General features: G+C 45.5%; 4 protein-coding genes across 9 annotated transcripts; 3 read left to right on the top strand and 1 right to left on the bottom strand.

Annotated features, from left to right (window-relative positions):
* Positions 1–479: 479 nt before the first annotated feature.
* On the bottom strand, positions 480–2,705 carry LOC143012639 (gamma-crystallin S-1-like). Of its 3 annotated transcripts, none has more exons than XM_076165873.1 (3): positions 2,697–2,705; positions 836–1,078; positions 480–749 (listed from the first exon to the last, which is right to left on the bottom strand). In XM_076165873.1, exons 1-3 carry the CDS (start codon positions 2,703–2,705, stop codon positions 480–482), a joined length of 522 nt encoding a protein of 173 aa, XP_076021988.1. The 3 variants fall into 3 exon arrangements, with proteins under 3 accessions (XP_076021988.1, XP_076021987.1, XP_076021986.1); XM_076165872.1 differs by lacking the exon at positions 2,697–2,705 and adding an exon at positions 1,238–1,246; XM_076165871.1 differs by lacking the exon at positions 2,697–2,705 and having other exon boundaries at positions 836–1,102.
* Positions 2,257–3,372, top strand: LOC143012640 (gamma-crystallin M2-like). Of its 2 annotated transcripts, none has more exons than XM_076165874.1 (3): positions 2,257–2,265; positions 2,357–2,599; positions 3,097–3,372. In XM_076165874.1, exons 1-3 carry the CDS (start codon positions 2,257–2,259, stop codon positions 3,370–3,372), a joined length of 528 nt encoding a protein of 175 aa, XP_076021989.1. The 2 variants fall into 2 exon arrangements, with proteins under 2 accessions (XP_076021989.1, XP_076021990.1); XM_076165875.1 differs by having other exon boundaries at positions 2,357–2,617; positions 3,118–3,372.
* Positions 3,373–5,556: 2,184 nt separating this feature from the next.
* On the top strand, positions 5,557–12,883 carry LOC143012683 (ETS translocation variant 5-like). Its single transcript, XM_076165949.1, has 13 exons — positions 5,557–5,656; positions 7,211–7,276; positions 7,365–7,452; positions 7,830–7,877; positions 8,036–8,086; positions 9,276–9,384; positions 9,498–9,773; positions 9,913–10,193; positions 10,298–10,357; positions 10,446–10,514; positions 10,662–10,813; positions 10,961–11,062; positions 11,258–12,883. Exons 2-13 carry the CDS (start codon positions 7,229–7,231, stop codon positions 11,492–11,494), a joined length of 1,521 nt encoding a protein of 506 aa, XP_076022064.1. The 5' UTR covers positions 5,557–5,656; positions 7,211–7,228; the 3' UTR covers positions 11,495–12,883.
* A 545-nt stretch (positions 12,884–13,428) lies between these two features.
* On the top strand, positions 13,429–21,202 carry senp7b (SUMO specific peptidase 7b). 3 transcript variants are annotated; one of them, XM_076165955.1, is made up of 22 exons: positions 13,429–13,667; positions 14,092–14,206; positions 14,500–14,582; positions 14,932–15,096; positions 15,261–15,349; positions 15,471–15,628; positions 15,710–16,079; positions 16,195–16,322; positions 16,478–16,618; positions 16,775–16,808; positions 16,960–17,160; positions 17,298–17,527; positions 17,681–17,751; positions 18,294–18,410; positions 18,533–18,655; positions 18,854–18,946; positions 19,183–19,292; positions 19,443–19,492; positions 19,612–19,655; positions 19,778–19,842; positions 20,264–20,414; positions 20,495–21,202. In XM_076165955.1, exons 2-22 carry the CDS (start codon positions 14,093–14,095, stop codon positions 20,505–20,507), a joined length of 2,550 nt encoding a protein of 849 aa, XP_076022070.1. In that variant the 5' UTR covers positions 13,429–13,667; position 14,092; the 3' UTR covers positions 20,508–21,202. The 3 variants fall into 3 exon arrangements, with proteins under 3 accessions (XP_076022070.1, XP_076022069.1, XP_076022068.1); XM_076165954.1 differs by having other exon boundaries at positions 17,684–17,751; positions 19,778–19,846; positions 20,495–21,198; XM_076165953.1 differs by having other exon boundaries at positions 19,778–19,846; positions 20,495–21,197.
* The last annotated feature ends 720 nt before the right edge of the window (positions 21,203–21,922 follow it).

Below are 21,922 nucleotides of genomic sequence, written 5' to 3'. Positions count from 1 at the left end.
TCATTTAACATATTTGATACATAATCAGTTCTTAATATAGGAAACAGCAGCTTGTTGCCGCTTTTTTCCCTTTTTTAAGACTTTTAGTTGAAGCTGAGTTTGCCTCCAGGTGTTTAAATGTAAAAGCATCAACTTTTTGAATAAAAATGTTTGCCTTGTTGAATTGGCTGTGCCTTAATTGTTCGATGTTGGATCAATGTTCTTTTATACTTAGCAGAGCTGCCCTGAACATGTAGAGTCTCTATGTAAATAGTAAATTCTGATCCTAATCTTGAGGAGTCATAGTTGTGACAGCAGCTGAAGCTTGGTCGGGTTTAGTTCACCTGTATAGATCCGAGTCTCTCCTTTGACCTCTGACCTCCACGCTCATATCTGAGGAGAGCCTTTATTCATGTAATCAACCCTCAGCCCAGGCAGTGTTGTATGGATGGATTTATTGGTGGTACCTCACGTGAACATCACGTCTACATCAGCTTCTCTTAAACAGCCACGCGCCTGATGGATCCCACTCGAGCGCTCATACTTCCCCACTCGTTGAAGCGCCTGTATTCGCCGGGGCGCATCAGATACTGGCGTCCTCTGTAATGGGGGTGCTCGTAGAAAATCCAGTGGCCGTCCATCACGTTGCAGGAGTGGATGTCGTGGTAATGGAAGCGGTCGAACAGGGAAGGGCAGTCGTCGGTCAGATCCATCGTCTGGCCTCCGAACTCGGAGCGCTCGAAGATCTTCATTCTGTGAGAGCCTTGGTGCTGCGGAAAAGACCGGGTGCTTTTTGTAAATGACCAAGAAACCACGTTAAGTACGTTTAGTCTCGGAGCACATGGGTGGAGCCTACCATAGGGATCATGCGGCAGGACCTGACGCAGTCGTTGAATCCCATCCAGCGCTGGTAGTCTGGGTAGTCCCCCTTCCTCAGGAAGTACTGGTAGCCATTGTAGCTTGGCCTCTCGTAGACCATCCAGTCACCGCTGTCCACCCTGATGGAGTTGCAGCGGCTGAAGTGGGAGTGCAGGTCAGAGCACTCCCCGCTGCACTCATAGGAGCGCCCCTGGAAGTTCCTGTCCTCGTAGAAGATAATCTGGAAACAGACGGACATTGTCATTGTACATTTTGTCAAGAATGGCGTAGGAGAACAGGAATAAGCTCCTGGAATGATCGCCGTTCACTGGTTTTGCTTGAATGCTCCGTAGAAGTACGCAGAGGCCCAACAGACGCAGAGCAACACGAGCAGCCTTACCTTCCCCATGGTGTTTGCTAGCCTAGGTGTGAGTGTCGCTGCAGCCTGGACACCCCGCTGCCTTTATAACCCACGGACCACCTGCGCCATTGTTCTTCACACAATGAGGAGGCTGGTCAGCTTTTTCTCACTGAACAATCTAGTTTGGACGACGCAAATCAGCCGTTTTCCTCTGAACCCAGGCCGCCCTCTGAATACACAGAGTTGAAAAGCAATGATGTAAGAATCATGCAAATAATAAATAATTGACCTTCACCCTCAAAAGCCGACTATATAACACTTATTTAACCCTTTAAGTTCTTTACTGTGTTTAAAGACAGTGATATTTGTGAAGCACCTTGACAGGAGGAAGGAGGATCAATAGGTACAACTTGGAGGCTCATTCATGATAGATCCAGAACAATAAGACATTTATTAGTGTTCTCTCTTGAGCTCAGTGTATTATTAGATGAAGACAGACTTTGTCCAGGTGGCGAAACTGTTCCTCCTCTAATCTGCTAAATGACTCTTGTTGGGCTTCAGTCCATCATGTCATGATCATTTAAAGATTAAAGAGGCTTAATGAATTCGTGAAACTTTGGCACCACTTAGACTCAATACTTTCCCCCAAACAGAGTCAACATTATCCTGTAGTTATGACAAGTTTAGGACTCAAATCTGGACTTTGGCCTGTCAGTCTTGACTTGTGACGCTGAACCTGACTTGGGACTTGTGTGCCAAGACTTGGGGCTAACTTAGAGCCAATCAATAGTGGTTTGGCTATGACTCTCCAGCATGAATATGAACTCCCTAGGGGGCATCCGGGAGGCCAATGTTGTTCCTCCCTGTTCCAGCATGTGTTTGATACTGAGTCATCATCGGGCTGGAACAAAGGGAAATCAAACACTGCTGAGCCGTTCTGCTGATATGTCAGCGGGCCTCATTTGGGTATCAAAGACTTTTTGCACTCTGCACATTTTCGTCATAGATAAATACGTTGATGGAGTTGCAGCATGGAGTGACATCCACACCGCATCCAAATGGGGAAGGTAACACAAAACACTCAGAGATGTTCTCATGCTTTGCTCCTTCAGTCGACTTGAAACATTCCGATCCTTCTTTTCTTCTTTGCCACCACAGATTACATTTTTCGAGGAGAAGAGGTTCCAGGGCCGCTGCTACAACTGCAGCAGCGACTGTGCCGACCTGCACACGTACTTCAGCCGCTGCAGCTCTGTCCGGGTGGAGAGCGGTTTCTGGGTGATCTATGAAAGAGCCAACTACAAGGGCTTCCAGTACGTCCTCAGCCCCGGGGACTACGCCGACAACCAGCAGTGGATGGCCTTCAACGACAACGTCAGATCCTGCAGAGCCATAAAGAACGTAAGAGGCCCCACAGTTGTTACATGGCAACATACACCATGGGGGAAAGCTGTGTTAGAGTTGTGTTGTACTTGAGAGGTTGTACACAAAGCAAAACCTTATTCATAGTCCTCAAGCAAGCAGTTAAGTTTTGGGTTTTTTGATACTGTACTTTCCACTAAAGTAGAGAAGGACAGACGACAGAAGGAAGGAACTGAAGAACTGAAGGGGAAGAAAAGGAAGAAGGGATAAAGTTTAGAAAATTAGGACAGAGTTATTATTGATATTTCAAAGGTCGCTGTCATGCAAATGTAGTGGGGTAAAAAGTACAACATCGTCCTCGGCAGCTGCTCACGGTAGTCATGTGAGGGCGAGTCCATGTCGAGCACACACACATTGACAGTCAACTCTCAAACACACCAAGAAGTTGTTATTGTTGTGCTTCTACAAACAGTAATTCAGACTGTTTCATGCTAATATACTTCACTCTGTAAATTATTGTTGTCTGGTGTTGTCAGGTTTATGGAAGCGCATGGAAGCTGAGGTTGTACGACAGGCCAGACTTCGGGGGTCAGGTGGTGGAGTGTTCCGAGGATTGCCCCTCAGTGTACGACACCTACAAGCTGCGTGAGGCCTATTCCTGCGTGGTGACCGACGGTGCCTGGGTGTTCTACGACCTCCCCAACTACAGGGGGCACCAGTACCTCCTAGAGCGAGGAGACTACCGCCAGCACGTTGACTGGGGCGCCACCTCTCCTGGTGTGGGTTCCTTCCGTAGGATCACAGATTTTTAATTGCAAACGGCCATGTTGAGACGGCATAAGCAATAAATTGAAAGATGAAACTTAAACTCTTTGTTCTTAAATGTGTTGTTATTTCAGAATAACGGTGGATGGCTGGTGAAAGTATGTTTGTACACAACAGCAGGATGCTCGTGATTGTATGGATTATGTTTGATGTATACTTGTTTATCTAATGCATGGTCACAGGGGCCTGGAGCCTGCACATATACAGTAAGTGCATTGGGTAATCGTATTGATTGCTGGTGTGTGTTGATGTGGAAGTGAACAGTGAGCGATGAGCCTGGAAACAAAGAGAGACAGCAAAGGCCCACTGGTGACTCAGGAGGATTACCCCCAAACATCCCACGCTTTTCCAGCCATTGTGCCTCGGTGGTGGACAAAAACAAGGGAGATCAGTGCAGGGATGTCCAGTGCCAGGCCCACACCCATCTGCAGAGGCACACACACACACACACACACACACACACACAGACACACACACCAAGAACACAAACAAGTGCAGGTTACACGCTGTACTGTTTACTTACATTACTGTTGTGATACTGGACCTACATTTAGTGTGAAAAACAATATGATGTCACTTAATTCACTGATGGATCATTCTATTCCATGTCTGGAAATAAAACTTCCACACATCACCCAGTCAATAAATTATTCAATGCAACCACAGAGTACAAAGCGTGCTTGTGAATAGTATGAGCTGGGAGATGTTGTAGTACTGGACGTGTCCAGCAAAGTGCAGGTTGAGAATCTTGAGTGGTTATGATGCCACTTGAATGGAACAAATAGAACTTTGACACCCAGACCCAAGAGCCCCCCAGTGGTACCAGACCCTCAATACACCTTTAAATCAAAGTAAAGCAACATTTTCACTTAGTATCTCAGATTTATGAATTTAAAACCATCACATTAAAATCTGAATTATGACTTCTAACTCATAATATTGCAGTACTGACAAAGTTAAGCCATTGTTAAGATAACACTTTCGTTATCTGATAGAAAAGGAGTCAGTAGTTTATTTCATTGTTCTTGTGTATATTTGCAGTCACTGAAGTTAAAGTAAAAACATCTTACAAGTCTAAAATGATGTCAGTGAAACCGTCCTCTGCATATTAAATGACAGCAAAACAATCAACCTCTTGCTTGCACTCTACAATTCCTACATTCATCATATTTTAGACATTAAAGTCCATATATCCGGTGATAAGTACAGATTAAAGTTTAGGGCTGTGATATGCGCATGTACACAAACAGGAAGCACTGCAAATGAGTAGCAGAACTGCTGAGCTCAGCGGGTGGCTGGACTTTTATCATGCACAGATCCGTTCTGGCATTCCTGAAGGCTGATCAAGCAGTTTGTGAGGAGCATGCATAGCAACAGCAACACAAGATATTGCTTTTACTTTGAAAAGTGTCCAAAAACTACAGACTTTCTGCCTAAAGCACTTTTGAAGTAATGTACTAACAGTTATAAAGTATCTGCACAGTTCTAACAATGAAGATTGTCTTCTTTTTGGCTTATGGGTAGTAAGGAAAAGGTTTAACAACTGTAGTGATATGACCTATTCGATAACTTCTAAGTTCCAGAGATAGTAAATACCAGATTATCACTTTCTGACCTGTCAACCTGACAACCTGACAACCTGACAACCATTGTTGTAGTCAACAACAATTATTGTGTGAATGTAAGTTGAGCAGCTATATGTAATCAAAACAAATATTGTTGTGTGTACCATGATATAATTACTTTTATAGTAGTGAAGATGCTTTATGTGGTCGATCCAAATCATCGTCTATTCATACAAGACATAAGATATAAGATAGGAGAGGTGGTTTACAAATACATATCCATTTAATTAATCATCTTGGGATATGTTGTGTTATTCTAATTTTAGTAGCATTAACACCAGATTTACAGGACATTTCTAAATAATTAATAAGAACAGAATGATTAATGCAGATATTCTTTCTTATGTAAATGTTTGTTTTGTTCTGGCCCTTTAAGAGCGCTGAGGATCCATGAATGAAACGAAGTCATTCATAAAAAACACGAGGGGCGGGCGTCAGCATATCCTTATAGCGGATTGGCTGGCTGTTTGATAGACGTTGATCAGCAGCCAATCAGAGGGCCGCATTAGGATCAGTCTATAATTTCAGGGGTTCGGAGGTCTCCATTGAGAGAATCCGCAGGAGAGATACAGTCGAGGACGTGCGGGGAAAATACGGGAGGAAAGCTGCGTGGATTTAACCTCCCCGCGGAACTTCACTTACAGCCGTGAGTCATTAGCTCATATTCAACCACTCTTATTATAAAAACATGCACGTTTGGGCGCGTTTATCCGAGGAAAGAGACGCTAACGGCAGCGGTTTGTTTGTAGCAGCTAGAGGGGGGCCAGATGTGTGTAAAAGCGAACGCCATTTTATAAGAAAGGAAAAATCTCCGGCGCGTCCATTTTCCTGCATCGTAACGGCGTCCGGTGCCGTTTGCAGCGGCTTTTTCTGGCCTGTTTGCACCGGGAGCTTTTCTCTGCGCTCTCCGGATAATTTATGAATGGCGAGTCCGTGCGTCCCCCCCCTCCCCCTCCGCCCCACACACACACACACACACACACACACACACACACACACACTCCCCATCCCCCCCGCCGGGCTCCAGTTTCACTCCATTGAGAAAAACAAGGAGGTCCCACGTTACGGAGAGTTAACGTCACGGCAAAGTCCACGGACAAACCGCCTCATTTAACGTTGTAGTCCGAGCTACGGTGATTTAAGGACGTAAATGAAATCCGTGAATCCAAACATGCGCAAGACGTTGTTTATTTGGATAAGCAGCTAGCTTGTCGGACCTAGCTTTATGTGCGCTAGACACTTTCTTAGCCGCGTCCAACACAATTTAAATATATTAAAATCTCATAAATGAAGATTGATGTTTTTGACACCGTTCCATGGAAAAAACACCGGGAACACAGGATAGTTGAAAAAAAATCCAACTTGTTTTTTTTTTGTGTTTTTTTTTGGCAAATTATAAAATGTTAATGATATATTTGCACTATTTCAAATACATTACAACAGCTTTTTTTGGCTACAGTGGAATTTGCTTTAAATTTTGGCTATTAAAGTAGGTAAACAATACATGACATTTGTAGTAAATAAATATGACATGTTCCAGACATACAACATATAGGGAGGAGAAAAATAATTCAGAAAGATTCTGGGAAATAAACTTGTTTCCCTGGAACACATCTCTCAAATAATTTCTCCATGGCCAAACACGCCTTAAGCCAAATTAATCTTTTTATTCTCATTGGGCTGATTTTTTCCCCAAGTTATCAAACAATCAAAAGACTATGTAGACACATCCAAACCTTTTTCTTGGACTACCAACATAACTACTCTTACGACAGTGTTATGAATGGATCAGTTGTAGGTTTAAATGGTGCTAGTGAGAATGTCTCTTCACATCACAGCTGTTTTACATGTAGTTACGGATCACTGTCACAACACAAACACACCGTCTGATGACCCGCAGAGGTTGGCAGTATTGACATGTCACCTGACTTCACCCCTTTGTGGTTTCTCTTCAAACGTGTTTCTGACAAATGGCATCAAGGTGTTGTTTTAGATCTTCGGTGTGCAAGGTTAAGGGCCATTCAAGCTCATAAGAACTTCTGGTATCTGCCCCTGCCTGTGATTGGCTCCATTATAACATTGCTGATTGTGTAAATGGTGCATACAGAAAGTGAATACGGCTTGAGTGGAGTAGTGTTATAATGTCTGACTGCTGGTTTCCTCCCCTCTTCATCTGTCTCCCGTACACTCACTATCACAGAGTGAAGACTCCTACATCATGGACGGCTATTATGACCAGCAGGTTCCATTTGGAGTACCAGAGAGTGTGAGTTTGATACTTTTTTCCATGCATTTACCCTCATTTGTTTGGCTTAACTTCATGTTCACCTGCAATTTTTTCATTAATCCTACAGAAATCTCACATCGTCCAAGCAGAGAAACGATGCCTCAGCGACAGAAAGAGGAAGTTCATGGACACGGAGCTGGCCCAAGACACAGAAGGTGCCTCATTTATGACACAATGCACAATCGGTTTAATCATACAAACCACTGGGGTTTCTACCTTTTTGACTGATAATCTAAACAAAAATGAAAGATTACCAAAGTACATTTTGGCTCTTATGATGAGGAATTGTGAAACTGATCAAACACAGTCTGATTGACAATGAAGCCCTTGAAGATCACATGTTTGTGTAGATAAGTGAATTTGCCAGTTAGTATTGTAGTCAGTCAGGTTTCTATCTGCATGAGCTGCGTAGTGACTGTAACATTATTCACTCAATTGAGCCGTGTAGTCATTGTTCAGTTGAATACTTACTCTAATTAATCCTGTTATTTTTAATCAATTTTTAAGGATTTGGTCTTTCTCTCTTTTGCAGAGCTCTTTCAAGATCTTAGTCGGCTCCAAGAAATATGGATCGCAGAAGGTGAGAAAGGAACGATCCTCTTACCGAGCAATATCAGCACATGTTGGTAGTCGTGCCTGCATTTGATTGAAAGCAGTATTTTAATGCTGATTTGTCCTGAGAATGTTAACCTGTCTTCTTGGATGCAGAGGTTAAAGTTTCCTTTTCCGTCCTTGCAGCCCAGGTCCCTGATGATGAGCAGTTTGTCCCAGATTTCCAGTCCAATAACTGTGAGTAGTACTATGATGCTGTTGTACGTGTGTGTGTGTGTGTATGAGGTCTTAAATTACACCTCTGTGTGTGAACATGTGAGCATTGAAACAAAGGCTGCTGCTCTGGGTCTGTTACATAAGTGGGTCTTGTAAACAAGTCGCATTCCTGTCCCTGTAATGGTTTTTGTAACATAGGCTCCTCTGGGGGGGCGGGGGCCAAAGCTGATGCATTGATTAAAAGAGCCAAAGGTCTGGAAGTTTAGCTTTGTAGAACTGAGGCAAATTCTGAAGTTTAAATGGATTTGGGTACAGTTTGTGGTTGAATTCTTTTTAACTAAACTATGTTGATTGCGTTGCATCCATGGTGAAGTTTCCTTTACATAACATCTGGGAGCTTTGTCCCTATGTCTAGTGCCACCTGACCTCAAGCTCAACCTCACTCAGCCTGACAGATGTTGTATGTTGGCATTGTAAGGGTTAAAACTGTAACGATCCAACAGTGGAATCGTGCCAGTTAACCGATGATAGTCATGGGGTCCAGGAAATGATGGGCAATAAAAATGACTCTGGACGAGAGATAGTAACTGTACTCTAATATGATGATGTCACAGATAAAGCAGGAAATGGAACACTGGGTGCCGTTTCCAAACACGTACTGCAGCTCTTTTATTGCTGTTTGATGGCTGCCAAGATGTCAAATACAAACAATAAAGCCGACTGCAGCAGCGCACTGGATGGAAACCACCAGTGTGGTGTCGTCACTGCATTGTGCTAACGACACCGTGACTGCAGGATATGTGCTTTTCCAGGAAGACTTTGATCAGACAGACAGGGACAAACAGAGACAGGCTGGGTTTCTGTCTCCTGCTCAAGCACAACGATCAGGTTTGATGATCAATACTACAGATCTATAGACCAATGTTAGGGGGGGGGGCTGAAGCCTCGTTTGGGTAATCTGTCTAATCCTTGTCTTACCGCAATATACATGAGCTTTACGTTTACTGTAAGTACACACACACACACACACAGAGCATCCACTGGAAATGTAATAATGGTGACTCAGTGTGCAAATGTTTGATTGCAAAGAAACCATAAAATGTAATGAAATCGTTGAATGCTGCCATTACAGAGAGACGGGCATCACACCCTCTGTTTTAGCCAACGTGAACTACTTATTCATAATGTTTTTGTGTGTGTGTGTTTGCAGTGATGTTTCATGGACAATCTGTCAGCAAAGTGAAGCGGGAGCCCCGGCCCTCCACAGACCTGTCTCCCTGCAGAACCCCTCACACTGACACGTGCCTTTACAGTTACAGGTTGGTGCTGCTCTTTGACCAATGTTGTCCTCCACTGATCTGAATAAATGTTCTTGGGTAAGCAGTGAATAGTCGGGTTCCTTCACACTCTTGTCTCTTGTGTGTGTGCGCAGTGCCTATGACAATGAACCCACTGGGATCAGTCCACTGACTCCAACCTCCGCAGCAGACTTGCAGTGTGGCTCCGCCCACCCTGCCAGACCTCCACATGTACAGAGGCAGCTACAACCCTCTGCCCGCCAGCTGGCCAGCAACGGCCCCCCCAGCCACGTACCCTCCCCGAGACCCCCCCACCACCACAGCCTTCCACAGGCCAACCAGAGCCAGCACTTTGCCGTGCCCCACCCCCCCATCGGCTGCCCCGGTGGATCTTTCGCCCCCGAACAAAGGTTAGTGTGGACGAGGTCCGGGTCCAGAATCTAGGAGCTCTTGACGTATTGATCATCTTCATTTCCCCAAATCTATCCATATTTCTCATGGCCCAATGACCAAATACTGGGACAATAATGAGACTGTGCTCTGTTTCAGGTTTCACCGGCAGCTGTCGGAGCCCTGCTTGTCTTTCCTCCCACAGCAGAAAGCAGCCGGCGCCTCCTATCCTTCCTCCAGCTGCGACGGCAGACCTCAGTACCAGCGCCACCTGTCGGAGCCCCTGGTGCCCCGCGGCCCTCAGGGTTTCAAGCAGGAGCTGGTGGACCCGCGATACCCAGAACCGGTGCCTGCGGGCCCGGGTCCCGGCCCGCCCAAGACCACCACGTTCCACCCTCTGTCCATCAAACAGGAGCCAAGAGACTTTGGCTTTGACTCAGGTGTGTGTGATTCCTTGTTTGTGTCATTTCTGGGTCTCCTCATGGCCAAAGAGGCTTTGCTCAGCCCGTTCACTGTGTTAAGTCTTTGCTGTTCTGTGTTTCAGAGCTTCAAACCTGTCAGTCATCATTTGGAAAGTCGTCAGTCCTGTATCAGAATAACATCGGTGAGTGTGTATGTGTGTGTTTTTGGCTTCATGAGAAGAGAGTCGACGTAGAATAAAGTTTGACTGTATTTTATTTCTTGCACCACAGGATTTGCTCATGACAGAGAGCCACTTCTGTACTACGATGACGCCTGTGTCGTACCAGAACGACTGGAAGGTAAAGCATGGATCATGAGCATTTTCCCAAATTCAAATGTCTGCTGAATCCTCCAGCATTGATGCTTTAGTCATCGTGGGTTCCAGCGATCCGTTTCCTCCAGAGTCTCGTGTATTTACCAGCATGTCCGTCACTTTCTCCACACAGCTAAAGTGAAGCAAGAGGCTCTGCCGTACCAGCGCCGCGGCTCGCTGCAGCTCTGGCAGTTCCTGGTCACGCTGCTGGACAATCAGGCCAACGCGCACCTGATCATCTGGACGGGGCGCAACATGGAGTTCAAGCTCATCGACCCCGAGGAGGTCAGTGAAGGAGTCTTACAAAGGGCAAATTTTAAACTTCAACATAAATGTGGACATTTGTAAAAGAACTTGTAACAAATAAGCACGTGGTGATACGGGATTTACAAATGTGTTAATGTAGAGTGATTTACAAATGTGTGTGTGTAGGTGGCTCGGCTGTGGGGGATCCAGAAGAATCGGCCGGCCATGAATTATGACAAGCTGAGTCGGTCCCTGAGGTATTACTACGAGAAGGGCATCATGCAGAAGGTAACAGCAGATCATCCGCCACACTCTATCTGTTCTACGTGTTACACAGCTGTTATAGCGCCACCATCAGGGCGATTGACTCCCAAGTAGTGCGTGCACATGTCCGCCAGCTTTGGTTACTGCAGGCTCATTTATTCATGAGAGGAATCGTCTTTGGGAACTCAAATAACTTCTCAACTCTGGCTCCCCCTGCAGGTGGCTGGGGAGAGGTACGTCTACAAGTTCGTATGCGACCCCGAGGCCCTTTTCTCCTTGGCGTTCCCAGACAACCAGCGGCCGAGGCTGAAGGTGGAGCCGGAGAGCCTGATCCCCGCCAGCGAGGAGGATGCGCTCCCCCCTCTGCTCAGCTACGAGGAGGAGGGGCCTTACCCGTCCGACGGAGGCGAGCAGTGCGTCCAGGGCCTGGCATTCCCCGACAGCTACCCCTACTAGCCTTACCAGCCCGCACACCGCCATGTACATAACCGGATCGACCTAATGTCTCTCAGCACAGTTTGAGCTCTCAGCCTGTAGCCACTTCATGAATGCGTTTATCTTTGCAAAATGTTTCTCCTGGCCACAAAGATGAAAGTCTGATATGAATCTCTGGGACGGTTCGAGCAGAAACGTTAATCTTGTGTATTTCTGATTTAGTCTCGCCTGTCTGGAGGTCCTTGTGTGTTTCCCACTCTGAACTCAGGAGCAGCCAGTTTCACTTTGACAAGGAAAGCTTGAGGTTGGGGTCCTGATCCATTCTTCCTGCCACGTAACCGCACACATGCATCTCTTGAAGCTGTGCCTGAGACATGAAACGTATCGCTTTGACCCATTTCAGGGGCGTCTGCCTACGAAGGCGTGACCATTAAGGGACTTAAGTCCTTCTCAGATTTCCTAACTTTATAGAGACTAAAATCCAAACCATTTAGCGTCATGGAGCACTGAGGTTCCCATCACACTTTTCTCACATAAAGTGGAACGTTCAGGGCAGAAAGATGTCTCACAAGGCTCAACCAGTGCTCTTGTACCAAAGTTAAATAAATTGGAAATACAGAATAAGTTTGGCCTGAATTTTCCACTGTGTAGCATCTTTTTATTTCTAAATTCCGTACTTTGCCAAACCCTTTTTGGTCAAAATCCCAAAAACCTTTCTGCATTTACTGCGAGGCGTCCTCCTCTGTGTGAACTCTGGGATCTGCATTTCACACCAAAAACTAGCAGCCGTGTGGCGTCTCTGACTCCTAAGCAATTGATTTCTACGCTCCAGCTGGAAAGGGACACACGTGTGTTTTTGCAGAAGTTTTCCTGTTCCTCAGCGTATGCATCCTGAAACGTCTCCAGTACTTTTTGTGTTCAGAGCTAATATTTTTGGCGCTATATGGATGTGTAACATTTTCTTATAACTGTTGTATGACAAAGGTACTGCTTCTATTTTTGATTCTGTAATACTGCCACTATTAATCATCTATTAAGTATGGACTTTCTGTCAAAAGGCTCACCTGCATTTTGTATAGTTTATTTGTTTCAATGTCTAGAAAAGGTATATAATTATATATGAATATATTTTTGCTAAAGGCTGCGTTTGCTTGACAGTGTATGAGTTACCTGCTACTGTATTGCATCCTAATTTCAGCCTCTGGGTTGGGCCTTCTGCTTGGAGTCGCAGCTATATGATGCATATATAAAACAAAAGGTGTGATGGTATATTTTGCTATAAGATCAAGATGTTATAAATGGGGGGGGCAGGAGAAGGATTACTGACACCGGTGTGATGTCTGTCCTCAGATGTATGTAAGTGTGCCTTCTGTTCACCTTTACTGATACAATAAAATATTTTAGTCTTAATTGTGATCTTTCATTCCAGAAGAGGACAGCGGAAAGAAAATTGCTCTTCCATTCATGCAGAAGGGTGCTTTGCTCTGGCAAAAGATATTGGGCATACTAAATGAAGGGAATAGAAACTTCATGCTGCATATTTTGTGTGTTGGGAGTTTACAGGAAGCTGCAAATGATGTCTTAAATTCAATATTGATATACATTAAGTCCAAAAATCTGGAATCACTCCAGTCCTGATATATTTATGCAGATAAGTACACGTTTTATATATGATGATAGCCATTTCTGAAACATTAAATCTATATTGTGTATAGTATGAGACCATGAAAGTGCTAAATAGTACCATAAATTGTACTTCCGTAGATTATTACCTCTATAAATGTACTTCACTTCACGCAATCACTCAAAATCAGCATGATGATTTGAAATGTTTGTCGAATGTTTGTGTTAGTACATAATTTCTATCACTGTGGGGCGGTAGTGAGCGATTTCCTTAATTTCTGACTAAACCAAGACGCCCAAGAAGAAGAACTACATTACGTAGGGGAATTACGTAGTACGTTCTCTACGTTAGCATACGACGTTGTTGTTGTCATTTTGTGCAGTGGGCGCTTCGCAGGAAAGTAGATTCAGCTCAGACGGACACCATTTAAATGCGTTTTTAAATGCATTTCTGCTGTTTTTCTTATCGGGCAGTAAACAGCCGTTCCGCCATGAGTTTCCTTGGCGTCTGACAACTATAAGCCAGCTAATTGGCTAGCCGGCGAGCTACCTCCGCTAGCAGGAGCCCAAGGTGTCTGTAATATTTAATCTCGTACCTTCTTAAAGAGAGCTTGTTTAGATTTATGTCAATATGAACTGTATTAAGTACATTTTCCCGTGCATTGTGTTGAATCTTTCACCCCCAATGTCCATGTTTAGCAGGCTCGCAGTGAACGGTTTGCCAATTCCCATGTAGAAAGTATTGAATTCTAACTGTAATCATTTTTCAGCTGTAGTGGTTATGACGTGGATTATGACCGAACATCGCGTACGGAACTTTGTCATCTCCTGCTAAATACGGCGCACGAGTGACCAATGAAATAACAACAATATTAAAAATATACAGTTTACTATATTCTGACAGCATTCCTCTTCAGCTAAACTTCACATTTCAGCGGAATAAGGGAGGAGGTCGTGTAATGTCCAGCTTTGTCTCACTGTGTTTCTGTTCTCAGCATGGCGTCTCCCTTCAAAATTCCCAAGAAGAAACAGCCTGCAGGTGATGAGTCCAGTCCCCTGCACATGTTGTCTCCTCTGTCTCGCCTTCAGAACTCCCCTGCACACATTCAGGTGCTGTTACTAACCTTTCCTCTCTCTTAAAATGGAATAAATAACCTGTCTGATCTGTTCAGATGGAGTAAGTAACATGTCCATGGCGTTAAGGTGGTAGGACTCACCTGTGGGCTATATTAAGGTGGAATAACTAACCCATTAGTTCAGTTAGATTGGAATAACTGTCTGTATCTGTTTTATGGAGGTTCCGGTTTACTTTAACAGTTAAATACTTTGGCGTTGTTATTATTTAATCCCAGTAGTTTGATGGCCGTCATATTTATTTTATGGCTGTCTTGTTTTCACTGCAGAGTTACTGGGATGAGCCCCGAAATGGTGGCGCTGACAGAATGCATTCTGGGCATGGACTGAGCTCTGCAACACACACACAGAGGTTTGTATGGACTTTGATGATTACTGAGGTCAGATATTGTTTCTACAGCCAAACACATTTATTCTCACCTGTAAATGCCTTGTAGCCTTTTTCACTGCTCTTCAGTTTGCAAATATGATTTATACATTAATTTTAAATCTATGAATTATATTTATGACGATTTTATTGTGTGTATATTTTATTTTATATTTATCTATGAAATGTAAAAAATTAATTTTTTTTTTCATATTTTTGTTTTTCAAAATTTACTTAGAAGTACTTATAAAGTCTATTATTTTGGCAATCTTTTTAAGCCAATGTATTGGTGTATAAACATCATTTGACTTGTTTTATATTTGTAAACCTTCAGGTCACCGCCTCAGTTTAGCGCCAAGGTCAGAACTCTGCTCGGACTCAACCAGCCGAGGAAAGCGGCTTCTGCTGAGTCATCAGCCAATCAGACCGCACAGGGCACATGGAACAGCCAATCACAACACAGAACAACTGGCCAGCCCTCTTCTTGTTTCACAAATGGGTATGTTCACATTTATGTTTCCTTGTTTTTATTTACTAAGCAATTCATTAATAAAAGGGTAGAGGATTTAGGAGGTGGTCACACACGTGTCAAATATGCAGGAAAATGATTCATAAACATTTCTGTTCATTGTCAATATTGTAACTTTGTTTCCTGTCCTGTAGATGGCGTCCTAAGAGAGCGTCAGACAGGCTGACTGAGACCCTGGAGCCTCTCTCCCCCCCGATGAAGAGGAGCACTTCTGATTTCACAGGTTCTGTTTATCTTTCTGTATAAATACAACATTAAATGAACACTTTGGTGATAGATGAAGCCAGGAACAATGTGGATCTGATGACAATTGTATAATAATTATCATTTTTGACCGATTTCAGCCCAGCCAAACAGAAACATCTCTGTTAAATCTGTGGATTTACTGGCTAAGCTGCGAGATGAAGAGCATCCTGGGAATTTTAGTTCTTCATTCTCACCAGAGAACACATGGAGGCAGGATGAGTCCAGGAGGGACGGGACCAAATGGGACAGTCCTGAGGTGAGAGGAGGAGCGCTGTGGGCCGTGAGGTGAAGGATCAGCCCCCAATTAGTGTGTGATAATGTGACTGTGTTCTTTCAGAGAGCGTGGACCAAGTGTGACCACCTGATCAAGACCCCGTCCCCCGGAGCCTCATCAGACCAGGACTTTGTCTCACCGACCAAAACAAGAAACAAAACCTCAGGGGACACATTTCTTTCCTCAAACTCTCAGAAACAACCCGTCTCCCTTTCCTATGTGGTGTCCACCACTCTTTCGCCGAGCCAGAGGCAGGACAGGAGCCTCAACAGGACGCCCTTACTGTCCACCAGCAGAGACCTCAGGGACGATCAGAGGGAGACGGAGAGGCAGAGGTGGAGGGAGTTCAAAGAGAGGAGGACGTACAGCAGGTCTCTGTCCGTACACCAAAGAATGAAGAGACCCAAACAGACCAAGTCCTCCTCAGAGCCCAGTAAGGACCGTAGTAGTAATGGCTGATTTTGTCTGATTGAAGTATTTGCAGTGGAAACAGACCTGAGATTAGGGTGCTTCTTTCCCCTCTGTTCCTCTTTCATGTCCTCTTCTAGTTGTGCTGTCAAGTGAGGAGGAAGAGGAGAGTGAAGATGAAGGAGGTGGAGAAAAGAAGGGGGCAGAAAGCAGCCATGCACTGGAGGAGGATTTAGTTTTGAAAAACCAGAAATCAGAACAGAAACAGGTTAGAGATGGCCGGAGCACAACACAGATGGTTTCTACCTGTGGGGTTTACAGGGTTTCTGTTCTATACACATCCAGAATCATGTTCTTCTAATCTGTGATGGAGTAGATAAAGAAGCTGCAGTGTGGCTGAAAGCTGTGCTGTTGTTTTTGAAGGGGGACCAGGCTGGAAAACCTCTTCCTGTTCCCAGAGCTGCAGGGGGAGGAGAAGAATGGCCGCTGCCTCCTTTCCTGCAGCTGGACTTCATTTCGCTTCACACCGGCCTGACGTGCGTCGATGCCAACGGGAAGATAAAGGTGAACGGACATTAAGCTGATGTGTTATGAATCCACACTTGGTTCACCATTTGAGTCTTGAATGCTGAACAAGTTTAACTAAGGGCATGAAAATGTTCCAGCTCTCTGTTTTCACCCATTTTTAAAGCTTCTCTCTCTCTCTTTTACTCTGCCTAGATTACTGAAAATGGCATCAGTCTTCCTCTGAAAGGTAACAAGATGGAATTCATTTTGAGAGATCACAAGACAGCTTCATAATTATCATAATGATCTTACGTAGATTCTCTCTCCCTCTCTCTCTCTCTCTCTCTCTCTCTCTCTCTGTCTCTGTGTCTCTCTCTCTCCCTCTCTCTCTCTATCAGGAGTGGAGGAGGGCGATGTGACCACAGTGGCCTCTCAGGTTCGGGGTTACGGCCTCTGGGATGGGGCCGTGGCCCAAGATGGGACTCTCCTAGCCGACTGGGAAGGCCCCGCCCCCTCCTTACTGTTTCTGTGGCTGACTGATGCCCAGGCCAGAATGCTGCACAGGGAGCTGTCAGTCATCCAGCCGGCCATGGCCTCTGGTGACTTATCTCACTTTGCTTTATCTTATATAAAGACACGGATTATGTTTTCTGGTGTAATGTGCATTGCTGCCTCAGGGGGGCACTAACTGGTTAAAGGCTGGCTGACTGTAACGCCTCCTCCTGGGTTCTTTCAGACCCATGGTGCTGCTTCCTTCTGCTGGTGTTGAAGGAGCAGCTGCAGGAGCTCCAGGCCGCCCTGCTCTCCTCCATCCTGGACATGGAGGAGTACAGGAAGGGCTACACTTCTTCCTCCTGCTCTGGTGGGCCCTGCTCCTCCGTAGACTGGGCCGAGGGGCTGCTGCTCCTTCACAGCTGTCCTCCTCCCATGGATCAGCACCTCCTCAGGCTGCTAGGACACTGCCGGGTAAGCCCAGAGGAGGAGTGCGGTCATCTCATGTGGTCTTCCTCTGCCACCTCTCCTACTTTCCTTCTTTCTCTCATACTTCCCATTTTCTTGTCTCTTTGTCTCTTCGTCTTCTTTCCTCCTCTGTTCCAAATCGTCCTCCTCCTCTCTCAGCAGAAGCAGAGTCCAAGCAAACCCATCAGAGGACACAGACCGTCCTCCAGCCTGCAGCAGTTTCCCAGCAGGTACGACTGAAAATACTACAGTACCTCTGCCAAGGAGGTCAAGCTTCTGCCTCGGTTTGTGTTTTGGTGTAAAGGCCGGCCGGCTAGGTGGGTTGTGGGTGAAGGAACTTTATAGTCGATCATAAGGTGGATCTGTTTCATCCTTTTAAAGTTATGACATAAACATTATGTTCAAGTTCTAGACAACCATTCAGACTGCTTGTACTGTATTAACACTAGGTTACCACTAGATGGTAGCAGAGACTGAGGACGGTACAGCCAGCCTTCAAATCAAAACACTCACTACCATTGGATCCGGATCGCTCTGATCTGGATCTGCTGGTCAGAGATACGTTTTCAGACAGGAGCAGTATTTGTCCAGGCAGTGCTTCATCATCTTGTGTGTGTGTGTGTGTGTGTGTGTGTGTGTGGGTGTGTGGGTGTGTGTGTGTGTGTGTGTGTGTGTGTGTGTGTGTGTGTGTGTGTGTGTGTGTGTGTGTGTGTGTGTGTGTGTGTGTGTGTGTGTGTGTGTGTGTGTGTGTGTGTGTGTGTGTGTGTACCAGGTTGATCCAGTACCCAGCACCGCCCTGTAAAGGCCGGATCACAGTGACCAAAGAGGACCTGGACTGCCTGGACAACGGAGAGTTCCTCAACGACGTCATCATCGACTTCTACCTCAAGTCAGTCCGTCTGCTATTAAAGAAAAAGGACAAACAAACTAACAAACTCTTCACATACTCAACAATGGAACAGACGGACATTTGCTCAGTTTGAGACCCTGGGCTTTGCTCTCCTGCTGCAGGTACCTTCTCCTGGAGGGAGTAGGGGGCGCTGTAGCTGAGCGAAGTCACGTCTTCAGCAGTTTCTTCTTCAAGCAGCTGAGCAGACGGCGAGCAGCGGGCGAAGACGACGCGCCGTCTGTCCCGTAAGGAAACTACACACACCGTGTGAAAATGTATTTTTGAAGAGTTGTGTTTTAAAACAGGGTGACAGGCAAAGGCTACATCTTCTCTGAGTTTGATTCTATTCATCAGCAACTCCAACCACAAATGGTTTTCATTATGAGTTTAGATGATTTAAGGAACTTCTGCGGTAACTCCTAATCTGCTTCTTCTTCCGTCAGGGATCGTCACACACGGCACCAGAGGGTGAAGACGTGGACGCGCCATGTGGACATTTTCACCAAAGATTTCCTATTCGTGCCTGTCAATCAAGAGTAAGAGGAAGTGTTGGTTTCAGTCTGTGTGCAACAAAAATGTGGGACGCTTTTGGAAATTTGTGGGATTTCACAACAAACATTCATCAACTCAAAGGCTTCATTTGAGGAAGAGCAGAAACACCTGAAACGTGAACAGTCTGAACACACAGACCTTAACTGATAAAGCCAAACAGGGATGTAACAGCGTGGAACTAACACCCTTGTTTCTGTGTCCCTGCTGTCGTGCTCTCCAGAGCTCACTGGTACCTGGTGGTGGTTTGCTTCCCGGGCCTGGAGGAGGCCCAGTACGAGGAGTTTCAGAGCCCAGTCCAGGAGCACAACAGCAGGCAGAAGAGCCCGGCAGGTGAGCAAACTGAGACCGACCCCGGCTGCTCTGTATGTCTAAAATAAAACAAGCAATATTGTTTGATTCTTTCAGAACTTCAGGGCTGCTCTTTACGTCGTCACAGTGAACATGTGCAGCTGATTGTGTTGTGTTTTTGTGTGTATTCAGAGCGAGAGGAGGGCAAACGAGTCTTGGGCCTGAGATCACAGCAGCCGCCGGTAACGCAGCACTACTCATGATCCTGCCTGGGCCTCCCTGTGGTCCAGTTTGGGGTCATTCTCTAGTTTCAAACGTAAATGAGCCTCAGTTGTTTGTTGTTTGTGTTGTGTCTTTACAGGAGTGCACACAGCAGGGGTGGAAGAAGGACACAGTTGTGAAGAGGTGAGTGTTCAGGATGGAAGAGGCTGAAATGGGCCTCCTTCCTCTTTCCTTCGCCCATCGCATCCACTGAACGTGTGGCTGGAGTTCCTCACGGCTTGTTTCCTTTCGTCCGCCCTCTCCAGGCCGTGCATCCTGGTCATGGACTCGCTCAAGCTGTCGTACCACGAGAACGTCTGTAAGCTGCTACGTGAGTAAGTACTAATTCTGCACGAGGCACTAACGGAGGCGCTGATGGCTGCGTTTTTCGGTAGGATTGTCTTTTGTGTCCTCGTCCACTAAAGCCTCCTCCAGGAAGCCTCCACCCCAATTAAGAGGATTACAGCATTCTTCATGAGGAAGGACCAGATCGATTTCCAGCTCACGCAAGGGCCAAGGAGAGAGGAAATAAGGGCGATGAGATGCCTCTTATCTCTCTATGATCGGATGAGAATAAAGATAGAGCCCTTAGTCGACTCCCGTTGTGTCGATGTGTGTCACCATAGTGATGTTGCCTTTGGAAGAGCCAGGAAGTTTAGAGTTGTGAATTTAGTTTAAGATCTTGGAAATTCTGCTCAAAATCTGCCTGAACCCTGACAGTCTTCTTTTGACTCCGCCCACCTGTCCTCCAGCTACCTGCAGGTGGAGTGGGAGGTCCGGAGGGGGACGCCCCGCCTCTTCACGCCGGACAGCACAAGGAGCACAAACTGCAGAGTCCCCCTGCAGGACAACAGCAGCGACTGCGGCCTCTACCTGCTGCAGTATGTGGAGAGCTTCCTCAAGGTAAAATCTTATTCTTTGATCATTTTCACGTCATAAATTCACATGAGGGCTAAACCAGGCTTTCTGATTGGCTCTCCCAGAACCCTGTGGTGAACTTTGACTTGCCTTTGAGACTGGACAATTGGTTTCTGCGGCAACAAGTGCGGCAGAAGAGAAGGGAGATCCGGGACCTGGTGATGAAGCTGCACGAGGGTCAACATTAAGAAGAGACTGACAACCACCGCAAACACACACACACAAACACACACAAACACACTAGTGCAATATTTTTTTTTATTGTTTATATTTTATTGTGATTTTGAAGTTGTTAAATAAAAAAATCCCTGAATAATTTTTTGTCTCGGGCTTAAAAAAATGCTTTTCACAAAATAACAGAAAACGAGCAACATAGAAAGATACAGAATTCAGGGGAGATTTGTTATTTTTTCCTTGAGAAGTGAGTGTCCTTGGTTTCCCTTTAAGCTGAGGTCGAAGGTCACTGGGTTACTCTGTGTGTGTGTGTGTGTGTGTGGTGGGGGGCAGATGAGGTGAAAGGCATTCAGAGTTAATGACAGAAGACAACAATAACACTGTCTGATACCCTCATTATACTTTATACACGCACACACACACACACACACCTACACAATCTGTAGATTATTAGCCCCACCCCCACAGAGGACCAATCAGCTTATAGCTCCTTACCTGGATAAGACACGTTAGGGCCGGGTGCGACTTACGGCGTTTAACCACAAAAGGAAACTCAGTGGGGTCGGGCATTGGAAAAAAAACAACAACAATTACAACAGAATAGAAAATGTTTTACATTTAAACATTTCGTCTTATCTATCTCTGTTCCCTAAATTTAAAAAAAATTAAAGCTATGTTGTGTTGAACATTTGAATATTTTGAATACAATCATGTTTTGAGTACAATCGCCTGCACTTACCCCCCCTCACACACACACACACAGACACACACACACATTAATCTCATTATCCAATAAAAGATGTCTGCCATTGTTGACTGATGCTGAAGGGGTTTTAAAGTCTGCAGGGAGCATTCACCTCAGACGACACTCTCCAATGTGCGGGAAACTTCCATTCTAGCCCCAATCTTACTCCTGACCAGATGTGATGGGGGCATTCCATTTTCAAAATGTATCAAAAAGATCCATAAAATGCTTTTTTGATGTACAGGGATAAACTCTAATTCAGACACAGAATATCTATTTTAGTTTTCACTTTTCGTGAAGATTGGTTGTGTCTCTGCAGGGAAGGTGTGAGTGCGGGGTAGCAGACGACTGAGGGTGAGAATAGGGCACTCCCTTGTGACCTTTGACCTTTTCAGGCTCAAGGTGTCCTCCCAGTGTGTTGCTGATAATCCACCGGGATGAGTCCACCTTAACAACCACCTGGCTGATTCCTCGCCCGGAGCGGCACTTCGACCCTGACGGTGATCCCGGCAGGATTCTGGCAGAATCCTGTGAGAATCCCATCACAGGTGTAAGTGGTGGTGACACAAAGGGA

This window comes from Genypterus blacodes, unplaced genomic scaffold, assembly GCF_046128005.1.
Source record: "Genypterus blacodes isolate CSIRO-AG114 ecotype Tasmania unplaced genomic scaffold, CSIRO-AGI_Gbla_v1 ptg000152l_1, whole genome shotgun sequence".
In the NCBI taxonomy this organism is placed as follows: Eukaryota; Metazoa; Chordata; class Actinopteri; order Ophidiiformes; family Ophidiidae; genus Genypterus; species Genypterus blacodes.
Note: the sequence above shows the minus strand (reverse complement) of the source record. Positions and strands in the feature narration are given on the sequence as shown.

Coding starts and splice junctions, on each gene's coding strand:
- LOC143012639 (XM_076165871.1), bottom strand. CDS start 1,102: ATGACAATGTCCGTCTGTTTCCAGATTATCTTCTACGAGGACAGGAAC. Junction 750..835: donor CCTGCCGCATGATCCCTATG/GTAGGCTCCACC, acceptor TCTTTTCCGCAG/CACCAAGGCTCTCACAGAAT.
- LOC143012640 (XM_076165874.1), top strand. Junction 2,600..3,096: donor CCTGCAGAGCCATAAAGAAC/GTAAGAGGCCCC, acceptor TGGTGTTGTCAG/GTTTATGGAAGCGCATGGAA.
- LOC143012683 (XM_076165949.1), top strand. CDS start 7,229: ATGGACGGCTATTATGACCAGCAGGTTCCATTTGGAGTACCAGAGAGT. Junction 7,277..7,364: donor CATTTGGAGTACCAGAGAGT/GTGAGTTTGATA, acceptor TTAATCCTACAG/AAATCTCACATCGTCCAAGC. Junction 9,774..9,912: donor TCTTTCGCCCCCGAACAAAG/GTTAGTGTGGAC, acceptor GCTCTGTTTCAG/GTTTCACCGGCAGCTGTCGG.
- senp7b (XM_076165953.1), top strand. CDS start 14,093: ATGGCGTCTCCCTTCAAAATTCCCAAGAAGAAACAGCCTGCAGGTGAT. Junction 19,493..19,611: donor TGAGATCACAGCAGCCGCCG/GTAACGCAGCAC, acceptor GTGTCTTTACAG/GAGTGCACACAGCAGGGGTG. Junction 19,656..19,777: donor AAGGACACAGTTGTGAAGAG/GTGAGTGTTCAG, acceptor CGCCCTCTCCAG/GCCGTGCATCCTGGTCATGG.